General features: G+C 42.7%; 1 protein-coding gene and 1 pseudogene across 3 annotated transcripts in view; both read left to right on the top strand.

The window, feature by feature from the left end:
- PHKB (phosphorylase kinase regulatory subunit beta) overlaps positions 1-20277 on the top strand; it is a 261142-nt gene that overhangs the window by 152591 nt on the left and 88274 nt on the right. For all 3 annotated transcript variants that reach the window (XM_038753617.1, XM_038753619.1, XM_038753618.1), the window contains 2 exons: positions 3035-3193; positions 17005-17099. In XM_038753617.1, the coding sequence (XP_038609545.1) occupies positions 3035-3193; positions 17005-17099 (254 nt within the window). The remainder of the gene's footprint in view (positions 1-3034; positions 3194-17004; positions 17100-20277) is intronic.
- On the top strand, positions 17665-17761 carry LOC119935458 (annotated as a pseudogene).

Below are 20277 nucleotides of genomic sequence, written 5' to 3' on the forward strand. Positions count from 1 at the left end.
CTATATGCCAGGCGCTGTATTACGTGCTGAGGTAAATGCAAGTTAATCAGGTGGGATACAGCCCATTTCCCACAGGGGACTCAGTTTTAAACCCCATTTTACAGATGAGGTAACTGAGGCATAGAGAAGTGACTTGCTCAAGGTCAGAAAGCAGGCAAGTGGCTGAGCAGGGATTAGAGCACAGGTCCTTCTGATTCCCAGGCCTGTGATCTCTCACAGTAATCAATCAATCAATGTACTCTGTGCAGAGCATTGTACTAAATGCTTGGGAGAGTATAGTACAAGAGAATTAACAGACACATTCCCTGACTATAATGATATTACAGTCTAGAGGGGGAGATGGGCATTAATATGAATAAGTAATTTATAATATATAGTTTAAAGATATGTACATAAGTGCTGTGGGGTTGGGGTGGGGCAAATATCAAATGTCCAAAGCCCGAGTGCATAGACAAGGCAGAAGGGAGAGCAAGCCCAGGAAAAGAGGGTTTAATCAGGGAAGACCTCTTGGAGGAGTTGTGACCTTAAGAGTGCTTTGAAGGTGGAGAGATTAGTGGTCTGGCGTATATGAATGGGGAGGGAGTTCTAGGCTAGGGGGAAGATGTGGAAAAGGAGTCAGTGGCAAGATAGACAAGACTGGGGACCAGTGAGCAAGCTGGCAGGAGGGGAGTGGAGTGTGCGGGCTGGGCTGTAGTAGGAAATCAGTGAAATGAGGTAGGATGGGACGAGCTGATTGCTTTAAAACCAGTGGTCAGGAGTTTCTGTTTGATGTGGAGGAAGATGGGCAGCCACTGGAGGTTCTTGAGGAATGGGGAGATGTGGACTGAGTGTTTTTGTTGATAAATGATCCATGCAGCAGAGTGAAATATGGATTGGAGTGGGGAGAGACAGGAGGCCGGGGCGTCAGCGAGGAGGAAGATAATAATAATAATGATGGCATTTGTTAATGCAGCCATCAAGGTGGGTTAGGATAAGTGCTCGGATCAGCATGGTAGCATTTTGAATGGAGAGGAAAGGACAGATTTTAGGAACATTCTGGAGGTAGAACTTTCTGGAAGTTCTGTTATTCATTCAATCATATTTATTGAGTGCCTACTGTGTGCAGAACACTGTACTAAGTGCTTGGGAGAGTACAGTACAACAATAAATTGACACCGTCCCTGCCCACAGCGAGTTTACAGTCTAGGCAGATAGCAGCTGTGACCAGAAATATCCTGAAGTGGGTTGATTTTTCCCTGAGAGGCACTCACCAACCATCTGAAGTTTTGGTGGCATTAAATATGTGGGTGGAATGAGAGAGGTGAGTAGAGGACAACACCAAGTTCATGGGCTTGTGTGGTAGGGAGAGTAGGTGTGTTGTCTAAAGTGATGGGAAAGACAGGGGAAGGACAGGGTTTGGGTGGGAACATAAGGAATTCAGTTTTGAACATTTTTAATATGGGGCATTGGCAGGTCACCCAGATAGAGTTGTTCTGAAGACAGGAGAAGATGCAAGATTGCAAGGAAGGAGAGAGGTCAGGTCTGAAGATAATAATAATGGTATCTGTTAAGCGCTTACTATGTGCCAGGCACTGTACTATGTGCTGGGGTGAATACAAACAAATCGGGTCGGACACAGTCCCTGTCCCACATGGAGCTCCCAGTCTCAATCCTCATTTTATAGATGAGGTAACTGAGGCATGGAGAAGTAAAGTGACTTACCCAAGGTCACACAGCAGACAAGTGGCAGTGCGGGGATTAGAACCCATGACCTTCTGACTCCGGTAGAATTAGTAGTTACATCCCCTGCCTTCAAGAAATTTATAATCTAACAGTGGGGACAGATCCTAAATTATATTACAAAGAGAAACCATTAATCAGTGATATTAATTGAGCACTTAATTTGTGCAAAGCACCATACTAAACCCTTGAGGGAGTTCAATACAACTGGTGGATACAGTCCCTGCCCTCAGCTTACAGTCTACTGGAAGGAAGTAATAGAGTAGAGAAGATATGGACTTAAGTGCTGTTGGATATTTTGAAAACTTACAAATCTGGGTGGTGCAAAAGTGCTGCAAGGCATTTGGGGGATGTGGAGTTGGGAGATTAAAAATGAATTGGGGAAGGCTTCCTGGAGGAGAGGTGCTGGTGGGGGGAGCTGTGGTTTGTTAGAAGATGAAGAGTAAGGAAGCTTCAGACAGAATAGGTTTGAGGAAACAGAGTGAGAAAGAGGCGGGCGGTGGGAAAGATGGGAACGAAGAACAGTGGATAGGCTCAGAAACGCAAACTAAAGGGCATTTTACAAACATAGTGAATCCCCATGTCCAGTATTTTTAGGTGTCTTTGGGCTGCTACATAATTTACAGTCTTCAGTACTTTTGAGGTATCAGGTAGAAGTTCATTAGATTCATGTTATCTGACACTGGTCACATCTGCATGAAGCAGGCCTATGTTTTGAAATGAAATTTAATCTAAAACAATTGGATCGGTCCCAAATCTGCGGCTGCGTAGGGCAGCACAGACCTAATAGAAGACACCAAGGAAATGTTAGGAGGGATTAATCCCCTATCCAGTTTTGCCCAGATACTCTGCTAGGAGCCCTTCCCGGATGTCAGGGTGTCCTGTCCTGCTCCCTGATCCTACTGCCATTTCGGAATGACTCAGAGTAGCTTCAAGCCTGAGCCAGACAGGCTGCGGGGAGACGGAGAATCCAGAACCAACCAGACCCACAGGCAGCAGCCACCAAATGGGCAAGTTCCTGCATCCATCAGAAAGGATGCAGGAGTTGGCAGTCTCCAGGAAACAATGCCTTCTTGCACCCACTCACCCTTTGGGATTATGCTAAATTCGAGCAAAAATCAGCAGCTTTTAGTTAGATACTGAGGCCCACTAAGTAGCCGGATTGTGTGACGTATATTTACCCTCCTGTACAGTTGTGCTACGCAAACCCCAGCCACAGTCTCCCTCTCTCTCATCCTCCTTGTGAAGCTACTTAGCTTTCATCTGAGGAAAGTGGAGTCATCTGCTTTAATGCCTTTATTTTAAAACTCTGCAGGGTATCCGGTTATTCCCAAGTATTACTATGTGCCCGCTGACTTTGTGGAATCAGAGAAGAGAAACCCTGGTAGTCAGAAGCGATTTCCTAGCAACTGTGGACGTGATGGAAAGCTTTTTCTTTGGGGACAAGCCCTTTACGTCATTGCAAAACTACTGGGTAAGTGGAAGGAGTGAAGAAAAGTGAAAAACATTTATTCTTGTTATTAAACTGTTGGAAACCAGAAGGCATATTCCCTGTCAACACGTTTCTTGGTTCTGGCACTGTTTCCTAGTTCTTAGTGATCTGTGGATAGTTTCCTAGTATGTGGGAGTATCAACATTTCAATTCTAGTGAATTCACGAGAGACAATTTGGAGGAAAATAGTAATCACTTAAGCTTTGTAGACTAACTTCAGCACTTTAAATAGACTTCAGCAAGACCTTATGGAATAGTTAAAAGTTGCAGCTTTGTAAAATGAAATGAATTTCTGATTTAATGCAAGTTCTGCATGGTTGTACCTTTTGTAAACCAAATGCCAAGAGGATTTTGAGTGTCTACCATTCACTTTTTAATACTTAGCCAACTCTCATTTGGGCGAACACATTTCCTAGCAATATTCACTTCTAAGAACTTTTCTCAAAATCTCTAGAGGAATCCTATCTCTGCAGTATATTTTTGTTTATAACAACTGACTTCAAAATAATGAACCCTTCAAATTTAAGAAAAATGGTTCTCATTTCCACACCAATGGGGCTCTTGGGGCAGCTGCCACCTTTCCAAGTTCAGAAACTTGTAATCGTCACTGCTTGGAACCAACTCGGTACTCAATAAGTGTGGTTGATGATGATGCTGTTAAGTGGAAATCTTTGACCTGCAGATGGTGTTGGGAGGGGAGAGAAAGAAACTGGGAGCTACCGGACCCCACTCAGCAGCCAAAACTTAATACAGGAGCTCTCTATCCCAAAAATTCCAAATACATTCCCCTGTCATCTCCACCTTGGCCTGAGGTCCTCTGTTTTGATGACGGGGCAATGAGAACAGTCAGTCATTCAAAGATATTTCAGCACTTCCTGTGTGCAGAAGACTGTGCTGAGCACTTGGGAGCGAATAATATACTAAATAGACATGATTTCCTGCCCTCAAGGATCTTACAGTCTAGAGGGAGATTACAGTCTGACTTCATATCCCCTGAACCTGGCATGGGCAAAAATTCCGGGTCCCAGTTGGAACCTAACCGAACTTGGGGTATTTTAGGAATATATCCTTTTGGATCTGCATCCTTAAAGCACTTGACAGTCATCCCACCCTCAGCCCCACAGGACTTTCCTACACATCCAAAATTTATTTTCATGTCTGTGTCCCCCTAAAGATTATAAACTCCTGGTGAACAGGGATCATGCCTACCGACTCTGTTGTATTGAACTCTCCCAAGCACTTAGTACAGTGCTCTGCACACAATAAGAGCTCAATAAGAGAAGCAGCATGGCTTAGTGGAAGGAGCAAGGGCTCGGGCGTCATGGGATGTGGGTTCTAATCCCAACTCTGCCACTTTTTTGCTGTGTGACCTTGGGCAAGTCACTTAACTTCTTTGTGCCTAAGTTACCTCATCTGTAAAATGGTGATGAAGACTGTGAGCCCCACGTGGGACAACCTGATCTCCTTGTATCTACGCCAGTCATTCATTCAGTCGTACTTATTGAGCGCTTACTGTGTGCAGAGCACTGTACTGAGTGCTTGGGAAGTACAAGTTGTCAACATGTAGAGACGGTCCTTACCCAACAGCGGGCTCACAGTCTAGAAGAGGGAGACAGACAACAAAACAAAACATATTAACAAAATAAAATAAATAGAATAAATATGTACAAGTAAAATAGAGTAATAAACATGTACAAACATATATACAGGTGCTGTGGTGGGGGAAGGAGTGTTTAGAACAGTGCTTGGCACATAGTAAGCGCTTAACAAATACTATTATTATTATTATCATCATCAATGAATTCTATTGATTGATTCCAGCTGGCCCCACCCTGACTTTTGAGGAGTGGAAATAAAGTTGTGCAGGCGAGGGATTGCAAAGAAGTATTGAGAGCTCTACTAGGTGGCTACTGAGACATTCTTCCTCTGCCCATTCCACATTTTAATGATGGCATAGATCAAGGCCACATGGACATTGTGAGGATTTGTGTGCATGATGTGGATACTAATTGGATCCATTTCAGTACTAAGAACTTTCAAAATAACTGGTGAATTTTGCGGGGGGGTCTCTTGTCGTTCATTATACCATGAGTTGACTGTATGCCATCTTAGCAATTTTCCTAGTACCTGCAGGATTGGTAAGGATAGCATTTATGATTGCAAATAATTGTTCTTAAGGGTTTTTTTTTTTGGGGGGGGGGAGTGGAGGGGTGATTGATGGTATTTCAGTGAATATTATGTGCCAGGCACTGTACTAAGCCCTGGAGTAGATACACGTGCTAATCAGGTTGAATGCAGTCCGTGTCCCACATGGGGTTGCCAATCTTAATTCCCATTTTATAGATGAGGTAACTGAGGCACAGTGACTTGCCCAAGGTCACACGACAGACAAGTGGGCAAACCAGGATTAGAACCCAGGCCCTCTGACTCCCGGGCCCATGCCCTATCCACTAGGCCTTGCCGCTTCCGAGGTCTTAACAATCAGAGGAAGTGAATCAGAACTCAAATGGAAAGGGCTGAAAAACTTCATGCGTCACACTTCATCTTCCCCCAGTACCCCATACCATGTTTAAAAGCATGTATTGACTGGCTCCAAATGAAAATAATTCTAATAATTATATATGTTTTTATCAGAAACAAGAGCATACCATTTTGTCATTTTAGGCAGCCACATGCCTTTGTTAAAAATTTGATATTAGGAAGCAAGGAGACTATTTAGTAAATACAATAGCTGGACCATGGAACTACTTGCCCTATGAACTACTATAATTGCCTCCTATGTTCTTTCCAATATTAGGATAAGTTCTTGATTTGTTTGGGGTTTAAGAATGATAGTCTCTTCAGTTTCTTCTTTGCATTCCATTAGAAAAATAATATTTCACAGCCCATGTTTCCCATTTCTGCATTACATACCTGTGTGGGAAATAATGTTTAAGAGCTATCTCAAACCCACTAGGGTTGAAAAAATTGAGTTAATGTTGCACTCTTTGGCCTTTTTCTTCCTTCATCCCTGTTATATTTTCACATAATGCTAATATCAAAGGGCTTGGAAATTTTTTTTTTTACTGGGGTTGGGAGAGGTTGAGGATAAATGCTTTTATACTAGCTTTTGTCTGTTTTGTTTTCTTTTGTCATAAATAAAGCAGAGCAAAAAGAAAAGTCTGTGTGTCAGTAGTTATGCCTTAAAATGTAACTTTCCAATGTAAAGTGCTTTCAAGTGTAAACTTAAAATGTTACTTTCAAGTCAGGATGTTACTCTCTCAGATATCTCTTAGTTTGTAGTCTGTTGGGGAAAAGGAGGCAGTATCTACTCCAGCAGTATGTCTGGATGTTTTGGGGAAAATCCTTAAAATGCTTGAGAAGCAGCATGACCCAGTGGATAGGACACGGGCCCACGAGTAAGAAGGACCTGAGTTCTAATCCCAGATCCACCACTTGTCTGCTGTGTAACCTTGGGTAAGTCACTTCTCTGGGCCTCAGTGACCTCATCTGAAAAATGGGGATTAACACTGAACCTCATGAGCTTATGTGAGTTTATTTTAGACTGTGAGCCCACTGTTGGGTAGGGACTGTCTGTATGTGTTGCAAACTTGTACTTCCCAAGCGCTTAGTACAGTGCTCTGCACACAGTAAGCGCTCAATAAATACGATTGATGATGATGACAGGGACTATGTCCAACCCAATTAGCTTGTATCTACCCCAGGGCTTAGTCCAGTACCTGGCACATAGTAAGCGCTTAACAAATGCCATTTCAAAAACCAAAAAACACTGCCATTTTCTGGAACGTGGCCTTACTATCAGTAGTCACGGGAAGTTGCGGGCTATTTGAAGAAGCTAGAGTTGGAGTCCCCAAATCTAGGAGCAGGTGGGCTACTCGAGGTGCCTACCTGGAAGGTTCGGAGCAGCCTTGGATGGTCTCAGGAGCCCTTCAGCTCTCCTCTAAGAGTTATGAACACATTACTGGACACTCCCCAATTTTACAGAGTCGGGGTGGATTCCTAAAACCTTGCTTACTGTCAAAAAGGCCTGAGGCAGCTCCAGGGAAATGTCTTGGAACCCTGCTATATTAGGAATTCTTGGCCCGGAGAACTTGGCTCTGGGAACACTGAAAGCTCTTCATTAGCCTCATTTAAGGCTGAGAGAGTACAAGAGGGCAGCCCGCTCTTTGGCATTCAGATCACCAAGTCACGGAGGGAGTACAGCAAAATTGCACACCTTACAATTGCGCTTCCACCTCACTCAGCACCCCTTTAGAGAGACCTAGGACTCAATATATTTGTAAAATAAAGCTGTGTTTTGAGTGAGCAATATATATTAATAATCTCCTACCAAAATCCTCAAAAGTAGTAATGACCATAGTCTTAGTTTTCACTTAAATTTTAGTAGTTCCGTTAAAGATCGTAACATCAAATACAAGTGCATTTATATTATTAAAGTAAGTAATTAGTAAAGTAATTCACACTCAGAAGCTGGGATTGGGAATTAATTACAATTAATAAGGATTTCTTTGATAAATATTTTTCAGTTGCTGTTGCAGTTGATTACTGAGGTGGTGATCCTCTTAAGGAGTTAAAGATGCCACGCCAGGAGGTACATTGACAGATTTATTGAGTGCTTACTGTGCACAGAGCACTGTTCTGAGCCCTTGGGAGAGTACAGTACAACAAAATTAGCAGACACATTCCCTGCCCGTAACGAACTGACCGTCAAGAGCGGAAATAATCAGTGTAATATTACTCCCTAGTACAGCATCAATAGTAAGGGAGATTCAAACTCATGGATGTCTGTGGGGAGACTAAAAGCGAAGCCAAACACCCTGAGCTATAAGGGTTCACCCAGCAAGAACTGGCCTGTTACGTTTTACCGCCCAGTATGATAGTTTGGTCAGTAGAAATGTTGAATAAGGCAAGATTGGTGGAAACCTAAGGCATGTTTAATTCAGATCCAAATTGTGTACATGTGCAACTGTGCAGCACTAACAGTTTTTTTAATTTGTTTTGGGAACTTCATTCCCAAAACAGAAGCAGCGTGGCTCAGTGGAAAGAGCACGGGCTTGGGAGTCAGAGGTCATGGGTTTGAATCCCGGCTCTGCCACTTATCGGCTGTGTGACTTTGGGCAAGTCACTTAGCTTCTCTGTGCCTCAGTTACCTCCTCTGTAAAATGGGGATTAGGATTGTGAGCCCCCTGTGGGACAACCTGATCACCTTGTATCCCCCCCCCAGCGCTTAGAACAGTGCTTTGCACATAGTAAGTGCTTAATAAATGCCATTTTTAATTAATTAATTCCCCCTCTAAACTGTAAGCTCCTTGTGGCCAGGGAACGTGTTTTCCAACTCTGTTATACCGTACTCCCCCAAGTGCTTCATACAGTGCTTTCCACACAGAAAGTGTTCAATAACTATGGGACTCCCCCTCTAGATTGTAAACTTGTTGTTGGTTGGGAATATGTCTACCAACCCTGTTATAGTGTACTCTCCCAAGTGCTTAGTACAGTGCTGTGCACACAGTAAACACACAATAAATACCATTAATTGATTTAATAAATACAATCGATTGATTTGGACTGTTATCTGCTCAGAGAAGCAGTGTGGCTTAGTGGAAAGACCACGGGCTTGGGAGTCAGAGGACGTGGGTTCTAATTCCGGCTCTGCCACTCATCTGCTGTGTGACCTTGGGCAAGCCACTTCCTTGTGCCTCAGTTACCTCATCTGTAAAATGGGGATGAAGACTCTGAGTGCCATGTGGAACAACCTGATTACCTTGTATCTAGCCCAGTGCTTAGAATAGTCCTAGGTACATAGTAAGCGCTTAACAAATACCATTATTATTATTATTATTATATGTGTCAGCTAAGCTTGCAGTGTGATCATTATTGTTTTTACTGACCTGCTAGGAAATTGCAGTCTTGACTATTCTATAGCTGGGTGGTTATACAGCTGGCTCAAGCCGATCCAAAGGTCAGCTTGGGGAAGAGTCATGTGTAGTGCCCCTCAGGATTGCTTATGATGACTGGATGATAAAATTGAAATCATCTTCATCGCATTTGCGGTTGTTAGCAAATTGAGCAGGGTTGCAAAGTGGTCCCAAAAAAGCAGTGAAATTCTAGAAGGGGCAAGGACAACGAAATGAACTTCTTGTTCGACAAATACAGGATGGAGAACTACAGAAAAGGTTTGGAGTCATAGCTGACTGCAAGTTAAGTAGGTTAGTAATGTACTGCTGCTTTTGAAGAAGCCCACAGGGACCTTGGGTGTATTAACCATAGTATGAAATCCTCTACATCACCCAAATTTTTGTTAGAGTATTGTGTCCAATTTTGGTCATCAAAAAGGATTTCTTTTTTTTTTATGGTATTGGTTAACCACGTACTAAATGCCAGGCACTGTGCGAAGCACTGGGTAGATCCAAGATAATCAAATTGGATACAGTCCATTTCCTTGGTGGGGCTCACCGTCTTAATCCCCATTTTAGAGATGAGGTAACTGAGGCACAGAGAAGTTAAGTGACTTGCCCAGGGTCACACAGTAGACAAGTGGCAGAGCTGGGTTTAGAACCCAGGTCCTTCTGAGTTCCAGGCTGGTGCTGTAACTGCTGGACACACTGTTTGACATCATCATCAATCGTATTTATTGAGCACTTACTGTGTGCAGAGCACTGTACTAAGCGCTTGGGAAGTACAAATTGGCAACATATAGAGACAGTCCCCACCCAACAGTGGGCTCACAGTCTAAAAGACATGGCAGCATCTCGAATGTCTGTCTCTCCCAATCTGGGAGTAGAAACCAGGTTGGCTGACTTTCAGAGCTGTATCCTCTCCACTAGACCATACTGCCTCAGAAAGCACTTTTCATGAGCCTCCTCACGACCATAAGGATTTTTATGGGGAGGATTCAGATTCATTGTTTTCCACGTCCACTGAGGACCAAACAAGAGGAAAAGGGTTTTGTATAAGGAGAGAGGATGAATAGAAAGAAAACCTCTTGATTGTTAGAGATAATGATGCTGGAACTATTGAGGTGGCATGTCTGTCCCTAGAGATTTAAGGCAGTAGGTATCCGTTTTATCATGGATGATTTAGTCGTTCATCTTGCTTAGAGGGAAGGGGCTGAGCCAAATGACCGCTCAAGTTGTTTTCTTGGTTTATATTTCTCTGATTAATCAAAGATAAAAATAAAGGGCAAGTACTGAAGCAAAAGGCTTTTCGTTTCTGAGCCATTTAATGATCTGTTTTGTGGCACCTGAAGATTGCAGGTAGTTTTAGTGTTTATGCACAGAGGGCATGTTTGGCATAATACGGGTGTGTAATGCTGTTCTTTGGGTTAGAAAATGAAAGTACTGATCGTAATAGCAGGGAAGCAGCTTGGCCTAGTGGAAAGAGCACAGGTCTTGGAGTCAGGGGATTTATGTTCTAATCCCAGCTCTTGTCCACTGTGTGACCTGGGACAGGTCATTTAACTTCTCTGTGCCTCTGTCTCCTCAACTGTAAAATGGGGGTTCAGTACTTATCCTACCTCCTACTGAGACTCTGAGGCCGTCTTCTGTCTCCCCCACTTCTAGACTGTGAGCCCGTTGTTGGGTAGGGATTGTCTCTGTTGCCAAATTGTGCTTTCCAAGCGCTTAGTACAGTGCTCTGCACACAGTAAGCACTCAATAAATACAATTGATTGATTGAGTGAATGAATGAATACAGATCCGAATGCCCAGGCAGCACAGAAGCAGTGTGGCCTGGTGGCTAGAGCATGGTCCTGGGAGTCCGAAGGACCTGGGTTCTAATCCTAGCTCTGTGACTTGTCTGCATCACTTCATTTCTTGGAGCTTCAGTTATCTCATCTGTAAAATGGGACTTAAGACTGTGAGCCTTTTGTGGGGCAGGGACTGCGTCCAACCTGAGTAACTTGTATCTACTCCAGTGCTTAGTATGGTGCCTGGCACATAGTAAGTGCTTAACAAATGCCATTTTAAAAAAAGCAGAAGAAAGAGGAAGTAGGGTATAACAGGGATTAATGGGGGGCAGTATCTTGAAGGAGATATGATTTTAATAAAGCTTTGAAAGTGGGGAGAGGGGTGGTCAGTCATCTATGACTGCAGCAGAGAAGCAGCGTGGCTCAATGGAAAGAGCACGGGCTTGGGAATCAGAAGTCATGGGTTCAAATCCCGGCTCCGCCAGTTGTCAGCTGTGTGACTTTGGGCAAGTCACTTAACTTCTCTGGGCCCCAGTTACCTCATCTGTAAAGTGGGGATTAAGACTGTGAGCCCCACGTGGCACAACCTGATCACCTTGTATCCTCCCCAGCACTTAGAACAGTGCTTTGCACATAGTAAGCGCTTAACAAACGCCATCATTATTATTATATGGACGGAGAGGAAGTTCCAGGTCAGAGGGAGGGTTTAGACAATGGTTTGATGGCATCATAGACGAGATTGAGGAACAGCGAGTAAGTTGGCGTTAGAGGTCCATTATCCTTAAAGACATTCCTTGCTTTATCACCTATGTTGTAGTTTTTGAAGTTTTTAAGAAGCTTATGGAATGCTTTGCATAATGCTTTTGATATGCTTTGGATGCATATCTATCCATAGTTTTATTTATTCAGTCTCATCATCCCACCATCTTTTCTGATTTCAGTTTTCTGTTTATAATGCTCACATGAATATTGTGCCAAATAATGTGGTGTTGCAAGAGAGAATTGAAGTCATCGTGCCCCATTTAGTCTCCATACCCAAGCTACCTACCCTTGACTACAAAACTGACGCCCTCAACCCTTCCCTCTCTGCTGAATTCAGCTCACACTGTCCACTTCCTTTGCTTCTGTGCACAAGGAGCAGAGTACTGCTGGTTGGAATCTAGATATCAGGCCAACCTCATCCACCTAAAGTTCGTCCCTGCCTGCTTTTACTGTGCCCGGCAACATTATTTATCCATCCTTATTGACTCCCATGCCCATTGTCCTCGCCAGTTGTTTCAGACATTTAACTTTCTCCTCAAAGCCCCGACCCCCATCTCCCCTATCACAGGCCCCTAATGACCTGGCCGCCTACTTTATTGAGAAATGGAAAGCATCAGGCGTGATTTCCCTAAAATCTCCCCTGCTGCTCTCCAGTCCCTCCCTCCTTCTGTCCCTTCTTCAACTCTCCCACCTTTCCCAGCAGTACCTCCAGAGGAGGTCACCTGCCTTCTTTCAAAATCCACCCCCTCCACCAGCGCATCCAACCCCATCCTTTCCCACCTTATCAAAGCACTTGCCCCCTCCTTTTTCCCTCCCCAACTGCCATCATCCACACTTCACACTCCAATGGTTTTTTCCCCACTACTTTCAAACATGATCATCTCTCCCCATCCTAAAAAAACCCTCCCTCAATGCCACAGTTCCCTCCACTTACCACCCCATCTCCCTCCTACCAATCCTCTCCAAACTCCTTGAGCGATCCTTCTACACCCACTGTCTCCTGTTCCTCTCCTCCATTTCTCTCCTTGAAAGCATTGAGTCTCATTTCCCCCTCCTACCTCCCCACCTTCAAAGCCTTATTGAAGGCACATCTCCTCCAAGAGGCTTTGCCTGATTAAACCCTTATCTCCCACTCCATGCTGCATCACCCTTGCACTTGGATTTGCACCCTTTATTCACCCCTCCAGCCCCACAGCATTTATGTATATATTTGTAATTTATTCAGATTAATGCCTGTCTCCCCCTCTAGACTTTAAGCTCAGTTGGGCAGGAAACTTGTCTACCAACTCTCATGCTGTACTCTCCCAAGCACTAAGTACAGTGCTCTAAACCCAATAAGTGCTAAATAAATAAGATTGGTTGACATTGAACTAGCTTTCTTTTAAAATAATCTTTTTTTAAAAAATCCCACAGAAAATATCCCTTCACTGTTTCTAACAGCCAGAGCAGCAGCAGTTATCTTTTGTGTCCTACCTAGGAGCTACATGACATATTATTGAGCTTGCTAAAAAAAAAAGCACTCATAGTCATCACAGCCACAGTCTCAGCCCTCAAAGTGTTTTGATCCAAAACAGACGGCACCGACATGCACTCAGCAACCCAGTTCTAGCACTTCAGGACCGGAGAAGAATCTTAATGACCAACCATTCCAACCCATCACATCCATTTAAGACGCTTAAATGCCTATACAGTATATTTAGTTGTTCAAGATCTCCAGGGTTGGATATTCTGCATCCTTTATTGCCAGGGAATTCTGTATTTGAAACCAGTTATTTTAATTTACATTGAGTTTATTTTTTTTTAGAGACCTGTACACCTATTTTTTTCCTTTTAAAACATTTTTCGTTTTTATTAATTCACCATTTTTGTTGTAGCTCTAAAACACGATTTTTAGAGATGAAAGGCATTCCACAGTATCATATTAGGTTTATGCTCAGAAAACCCTGGCCATAAAAAAACTTGATCCTTTTCTTCGTTGTTCATTTTTTTATGGTATTTGTTAGTCACTGCCTATGTGCTAGGCACTGTTGTAAACGCTGGGGTAGACACCAGCTAATCAGGTTGGATGCAATCCATGTCCCACATGGGACTCACAGTCTTAATCCCCATTTTAACAGATCATTAACTGAGGCACAGAGAAGTGAGGTGACTTCCCAAGGTCACACAGTAGACAAGTAGCCGAATTGGGATTAGCATGCAGGTCCTGCTGATTCCCAGGCCTATGCTCTATCCACTAGGCCTTACTGCTTCTCCCTGATTGTTGATACCCAGGGAGAGGCAATCGTAAGTGACAAAATCTTCCCAGCATAAATGTGAATTTTTAATGGCGGTTGCAGGACAGAGGTTATAGGAAAGAGGGTAGATGGACTGGGAGAGGACCAATTTCAAAGAGCTCACAGTCCATAAAGCCACCATTTTTTGTCCTTTCAGTCCTGATGGGAAACTTTCTAGTCTCGTCAGACTTGGAGTGAACAAGTCTGGGAGTCCAGTGCAAACAGCTGTGGAGGCCGTTTGCCCCTGGGGAATAAGCTGGCACCTATGTTTTATAGTCTTTTGTCCCCCCTTTATTCAGTTGACAGGTTAAAACATTCCTTTTGCTGGCCATTTAAAGACACATGTAGGTTATTTTCATTCAAAACCTATTTTTCAGGCAAGTATGTGTGTTAAATAAAAGTGAATGGTTCAATCCTATCTATTTACTGTTTAAGTTGGAGCCCCCAAACCATTTTTAATTACGCCAAAGTGGTTAAGAGCAGCTAGAGCAGACAATGATGAATCAGAGAAGTTTGGTCCTTAAAACACCTTTTTCAAGACTTACTGGATTGGCCAGAATACTTTGTACAGCTACAAATTTTTTCAGTTTATCTGTCTGTACTTATTAACAGCAAAATAATAAATTAACGATCTCATTTCTGAAGAGCAGCAACATAGCGGTAATTATTTGGATTGCCCTTTGGTAGTGGAAATCCATTCACATCTTGATGATTTTACAAATGAGATGGGAAAATAATTTGCTGCTTACATAGGATGTTGGTGTACTAATCAAGCCAGCATCCGGAGCTAAATTGAAATTAATAAATTGAAATCCTGTGTCTATACTTGGCATAATAATTTCTTGAAAGGCTGTAAAATCCTTTTATACACTACGAGGCTTTAGTGTCAACAGGAGGCTACTGTTTAGTTGCAAGTTCTCGGAGAGTGGACGTTCTGACCATTTTTGGTTTCATAGCTTGTACAGCGCATAAATTGAGGGCCTGGCCGAGACTGGACTAGCCTGTTTCCTGCTCAGATGTGGCCCAGTACCGGCCCTGTCCAATAAGTACCAGTCTAGACTGTGACAAATTCCCACTTGTACTCTCTCTCCCAAGGCTTAGTACAGTGCTCGGCACACAGTAAGCATTTTATAGATGCTATTACCACTTGTGCAGAGGGAGAGGATAAACCACAGTAAAGCCGTGACACACTGCTTGGCTGTTCTTCTGAAGCTAAGCAGAGATGGTTGGCGAACAATCACTCTTCCCGCCACTTCAAAGCTGTACTGAACGCCTTCCCAGATTAAGCCCCCCTTTTCCTCAGCTCCCCTTCCCCTCCGTGTCACTGCGACTCACTCCCTTTGCTCTAATCGCCACCCCACAGCACTTATGCATATGTGTATATAGCTATAATTCTACATATTTATATTGTTGCCTGTTTACTTGTTTTGATGGCTGTCTCCCCACTTCTATACTGTAAGCCCGGTGTGGGCAGGGATTGACTCTCTTAATTGCTGAATTGTACTTTCCAAGCACTTAGTACAGTGCTCTGTGCACACTAGACCCCTCCAGTTGTGGCTGCTTCTTTTTTGCCCCTCAGCACTTTCTGTTTGTCACCACCATGCCTGAAATGCCAGCCAAGTAGTGAGGTCTGAGAGACCTTCCAAGACCAGGCCCATCTCCAGATGCCACCTTGGTGACGCATACAGACATAAAAAATGTGTCAGAAACGCCCTCCCAAGTCTCAAAAAATGGAGATAACAATTGAACAGGGCACCACTTTATCATTTTCTCTGATTTTTCCAGCAGTCATTGTTGCCTAGGAACAGTTATATATTTTTTTTCAAATGAAGAATTGCATGTGGATTCACAGAAAATATGGCTTGCTTTTAAAGAGCACCGAAAGAGAATTTGCTCCGTATTCCAGTCTTATATGTGGAGAATAATAAGTGAAAACATTTATGATTACTAACGGATTGTGGATTCGCTTGAGATGCAAAAATTTGAAAAAAACTGTGTGAATATGTTTTTCTGTCAAAGTGAAAATTTAATATGAACTGCCCAACCCATTTATCATTGCATTTTGGAAACTCATTAACTATTTTTGGAAATGTAATTTCAACTACATCAACCAAAAAATTATTTTAGCTTTCAACTGAGTGTTCTTATCCCAGAGAATGATTATTTATGCAGCCCATAGAAATTTGTCAGTCATCACCATCGCTGTCAATTAGTGGTTTTTGAGTGCTCAGCATTTTAGCTGGCACTTTATAGAATTTGGAAAGCATGTAGTCCTTGCCCTCAAGTGGCAGACATACAGCTACAAGACTTAGCATTTTCAAAGGCAAAATCACAAATCTGAATGCCAAGTGGCATTCAAAATACTTGTAATAGGATTTTAGAACCCCATTTTATGTTCATGGCTACTTTTTGCTTTACCAGGAAGTGACACTGGTTTTTAACCTAGTCAAAAACTCATTATTTAGACATGCCTTTTTAACAATAATTCAGTTTTTCAGTGCTGTAGAAAGCTGCAATTTAGCAAGTTAATGGCAGGACCTCTGCAGTAATTACAGATCTGTACCGATATTAAAGATGACTTCCCTTCGAAGAGCCTCACATTTCATAATTATTCAGTTTTTTAGAGTTGGAATGCAATTATTATGCACACTTTTTGTCTCTTCCCTTGACTAGACACTGAGTTTAAATGACCTCCTGTATTGTAGATCTCAATCTCCTCATTCACCCTTGCTGCATGAGAGATGATCTGCTTCATAAAGGATGACATGTGACATGTGGCAGGTAGTCTTGGTCGCTGACAGTTTCTAGGCCACTTGGATTCTTTATAGCCTCCAATTTTGAAATGAATTGTAGAGCAGTTGAGAAATGAAAATTTCAACTTCTTAAGGAAAATATCAAGACCACAATAGGTATTCCATGTTACTGGATAAAATAAAAATGTGAACTATAGATTAGGAGTAATGTGAACTATAGGTTAAGAGTACACCAAACGGTAAGTCCAAATGTCCAACTGCAAAAACCAAATGAAAGTTAAAGGCAGCTTAACCTTACTCGTTTTTGTTTTTTGTTTTCAGTTGATGAATTAATAATCCCAAAAGACATAGATCCAATACAGCGTTACGTCCCTGTCCAGGATCAACGAAATGTTAGTATGCGGTTCTCTAACCAGGTAAAGGACACGTTTTATTTATTTATTATGATTTATTATTTATTTATTATGTTTTCTTGTTTACTGAGAACAACACCATACTAAGCACTTAGGAGAAGACAGAGCAAAACACACATTTCCTGTCCTTCAGGGATTCGTAAACAAAAATAAGATTTCAAGTGAAGGAGCCTCAATATATATTTGGAAAGGTTAACTTTTCTACTTCTTTTTTATTTATTTATTTATTTTGTAATTTGGCATCACCTGAAACGTCTCAAAAAAAAAATGTGGTGCTGAATTTTTTTTATCTAATTCTTGCAGTTAAATTCACTTTAGGAGGAAATGATGTTTTTGAAAACACCTGGCAATATGGGTACAAGATTTATTTCTTTGGGGTTTTATAGAGGTCACCCAATTCAAAGTCCTCAAATTTGAGTTATTTAGGTGTGTGTCCAGAAAGTCCCTCTGATGGAGGGAAGAGGCTTACACTTGAAAATTGCTCAGATCCAAGATAATAATAATAATGATGGTATTAAGCGCTTACTATGTGGCAAGCACTGTTCTAAGCACTGAAGTGGATGCGTGGTTGCTTCAGCAGCGCATATACTAAAATTGGAATGGTACAGAGAAGATTAGCCTGGCCCCTGTGCAAGGATGACACGCAAACTCGTGAAGCGATTTTTCATGAGACGCAGTGTGGCTTATTGGAAAGAGCCTGGGCTTAGAAATCAGAGGTTCTAATCCTGGCTCCGCCACTTATCTACTGTGTGACCTTGGGCAAGTCACTTGACTTCTCTGTGCCTCAGTTCTTTCATCTGTGAAATGGGGACTAAAACTGTGAGCTCTGTGTGGGACAACCTGATTACCTTGTATCCACCCCAGCACTTAAAACAGTGCATGGCATACAGTAAGCACTCAACAAATACCAAGATTGCTACTATTATTATTACAAGCAAGATCAGCATGCGCTCTGCTTTCATACAGTAAACCAATAGTAATTACTGAGCTCCTGCTGCGTGCAGAAAACTGTATTGAGCTCTTGGGTTAAATGCGGTACAATAGAGTTGGTAGGCACAGATCCTTGCCCAGAAGGAGCTTGCAGTCTCCAGGTTGAGACAGACATTAAAGTAAGTTACAGAGAGGACAAATCTGCTTTTACAGATACATTCCTGACAAAATCTAGAATGACAATTTTTGTTATTTACTCTGTGGTGGGCAGTAAAAAGTCGCAAGTAAAAAGTGTAAAATATTTAACAGTTGCAGTCGTTCAGTATATTGTCTGCAGAATAAATGTCTTCTGAATCAAGAGGATTGATATTGATTTAGGCAAACCCTCAAGTATCAAATATTCGTTGTAATGAATTCATGTAGAATGAAAGCTCTGTGAACTGGAAAATGGCTCCAAGTGTGAGAGAGAGAGAAACAACCTGACTGTGACTGGTATTCAAAGCAGTCATCCTCTCAGCTTTGAAAAAGAACACTCACCTTCAGTGAAAATGTATTTTTTTATTCTTTAAGCGGCCACAATACTTTTAGCATTTAAAATATCAGTTTTCAAATTGAGTGAGGCAGAGGCAGTTAGCTAGAAAGCATTGACTTTTACTCCAGTCAGCGTGGGCAAGGTGCCCATTGAAAGGATTTGTCGGCAGGAAACTTTCCATCTCCCCAAAGCAACACAAGGCATTAGTGGGGGATGTGTCTCGCGTAAAGGATTAGCATTTCTGGAGCCTCAAGCCACAGTCCCACATATACATCCCTTTTGGTAATCCCAAAGTCCATTGATCTTCCTCTCCCCCTCCTTCAAAGCATTATTGAAAGTGTATCTCTTTCAAGAGGCCTCCCTTGACTAAGCCCTCTTTTCCTCTTCTCCCTCTTCTGTCTCCCTCCCCCTGACTTGCTCCCTTTTATTCATCCCCCATCCCAGTCCCACAGCACTTATGTACATATCTGTAATTTATGTATTTATATTAATGTCTGTCTCCCGTTCTAAACCATAAGCTCGTTGGAGGCAGGGAATGGGTCTGCTTATTGTCGTATTGTATTCTTCCAAGTGCTCAGTACAGTGCTCTGCATACAGTAACCGCTCAGTAAATACAGTTAACTGACTGGCTGACTTCTTGATGGGCAGACCTCTTTTGTGGTAGGTGGGGAATGTTCATCCTCCAGCCCTGTTTCGTATGTTATTATTTCTGGACAAGGAGGAGGAAGGCAGCTGGGTGATCCCCTGAGTCCAGGCCGGCTGATAGCAGGGTAAAAGCCAAAAGCCGGGGCGTGCGGTGAAGTACCTCAAGGGCAACAGCTGTCAATCAGGAGGACTCTGTAAGGTTGCAGTTGGGGGGTATTTTTGCATTAAAGAGCATGCACCCCTCAAATGCTACGCCTCAATTTCCTCATCTGTAAATTGGGGATTAAATCCTACATCCTCCTACCTGGACTGTGAGCCTCATGAGGGACAGGGAGTAGGCCCACCTTGATAACCTTGTATCTGCCCCAGCACTTTAGAACAGTGCGTGCCCCAAAGTTCATGTGTATTAAAAACCCTAGTAATAATAGCAATAACAGTTGTTCTTATAATTATTAATAACACTCTGAAAAAGGTTGGGCCTTGATCTAATTCCCTTGTAAGTTCCCAATAAGCTTTTGTTCCAGACAGTGGAACTGTGAAGAGGATAAGCCGTTGATAAGCAAGAATCTGGCCTCAAGGGTGGCGAGCTGTGTGGACACCCTGCATTGTGAGGCACAGTGGTGGCTCTGGTGGTGTCTGGTGTGGCTGGGCGGGCCCGCTGAAGGCTTATGATGCTTCAAACCAGAGAGGCGGCTGTAGGACCCCTGCAAACTCCTCGCAGCTCCTTGCATTCAACATGGAATGAAAATTGCTCTCTAAGTCAGTGTGATCATGAGAAAATGGAGAAGGCTTTCTGGAAATTTGATCTCATAATAATAATTATTATTATGGTACTTGTTAAGAGCTTACTGTGTGCCAAGCTCTGTTCTAAGCGCTGGAGTTGATATAAGTTAATCCTGTCCCATGGGGCTCACACTCTTATCCCCATTTTGCAGTCGAGGAAACTGAGGCCCAGAGAAGTGAAGTGACTTGCCCAAGGTCACAGAGCAGACATGTGACAGAGCTGGGATTAACACCCTGGTCCTTCTGACTCCCAGGCAGTGCTCTATCCACTAAGCCATGCTGCTTCTCTAA

This window comes from Tachyglossus aculeatus, chromosome 11 (assembly GCF_015852505.1).
Source record: "Tachyglossus aculeatus isolate mTacAcu1 chromosome 11, mTacAcu1.pri, whole genome shotgun sequence".
Taxonomy (NCBI): domain Eukaryota; kingdom Metazoa; phylum Chordata; class Mammalia; order Monotremata; family Tachyglossidae; genus Tachyglossus; species Tachyglossus aculeatus.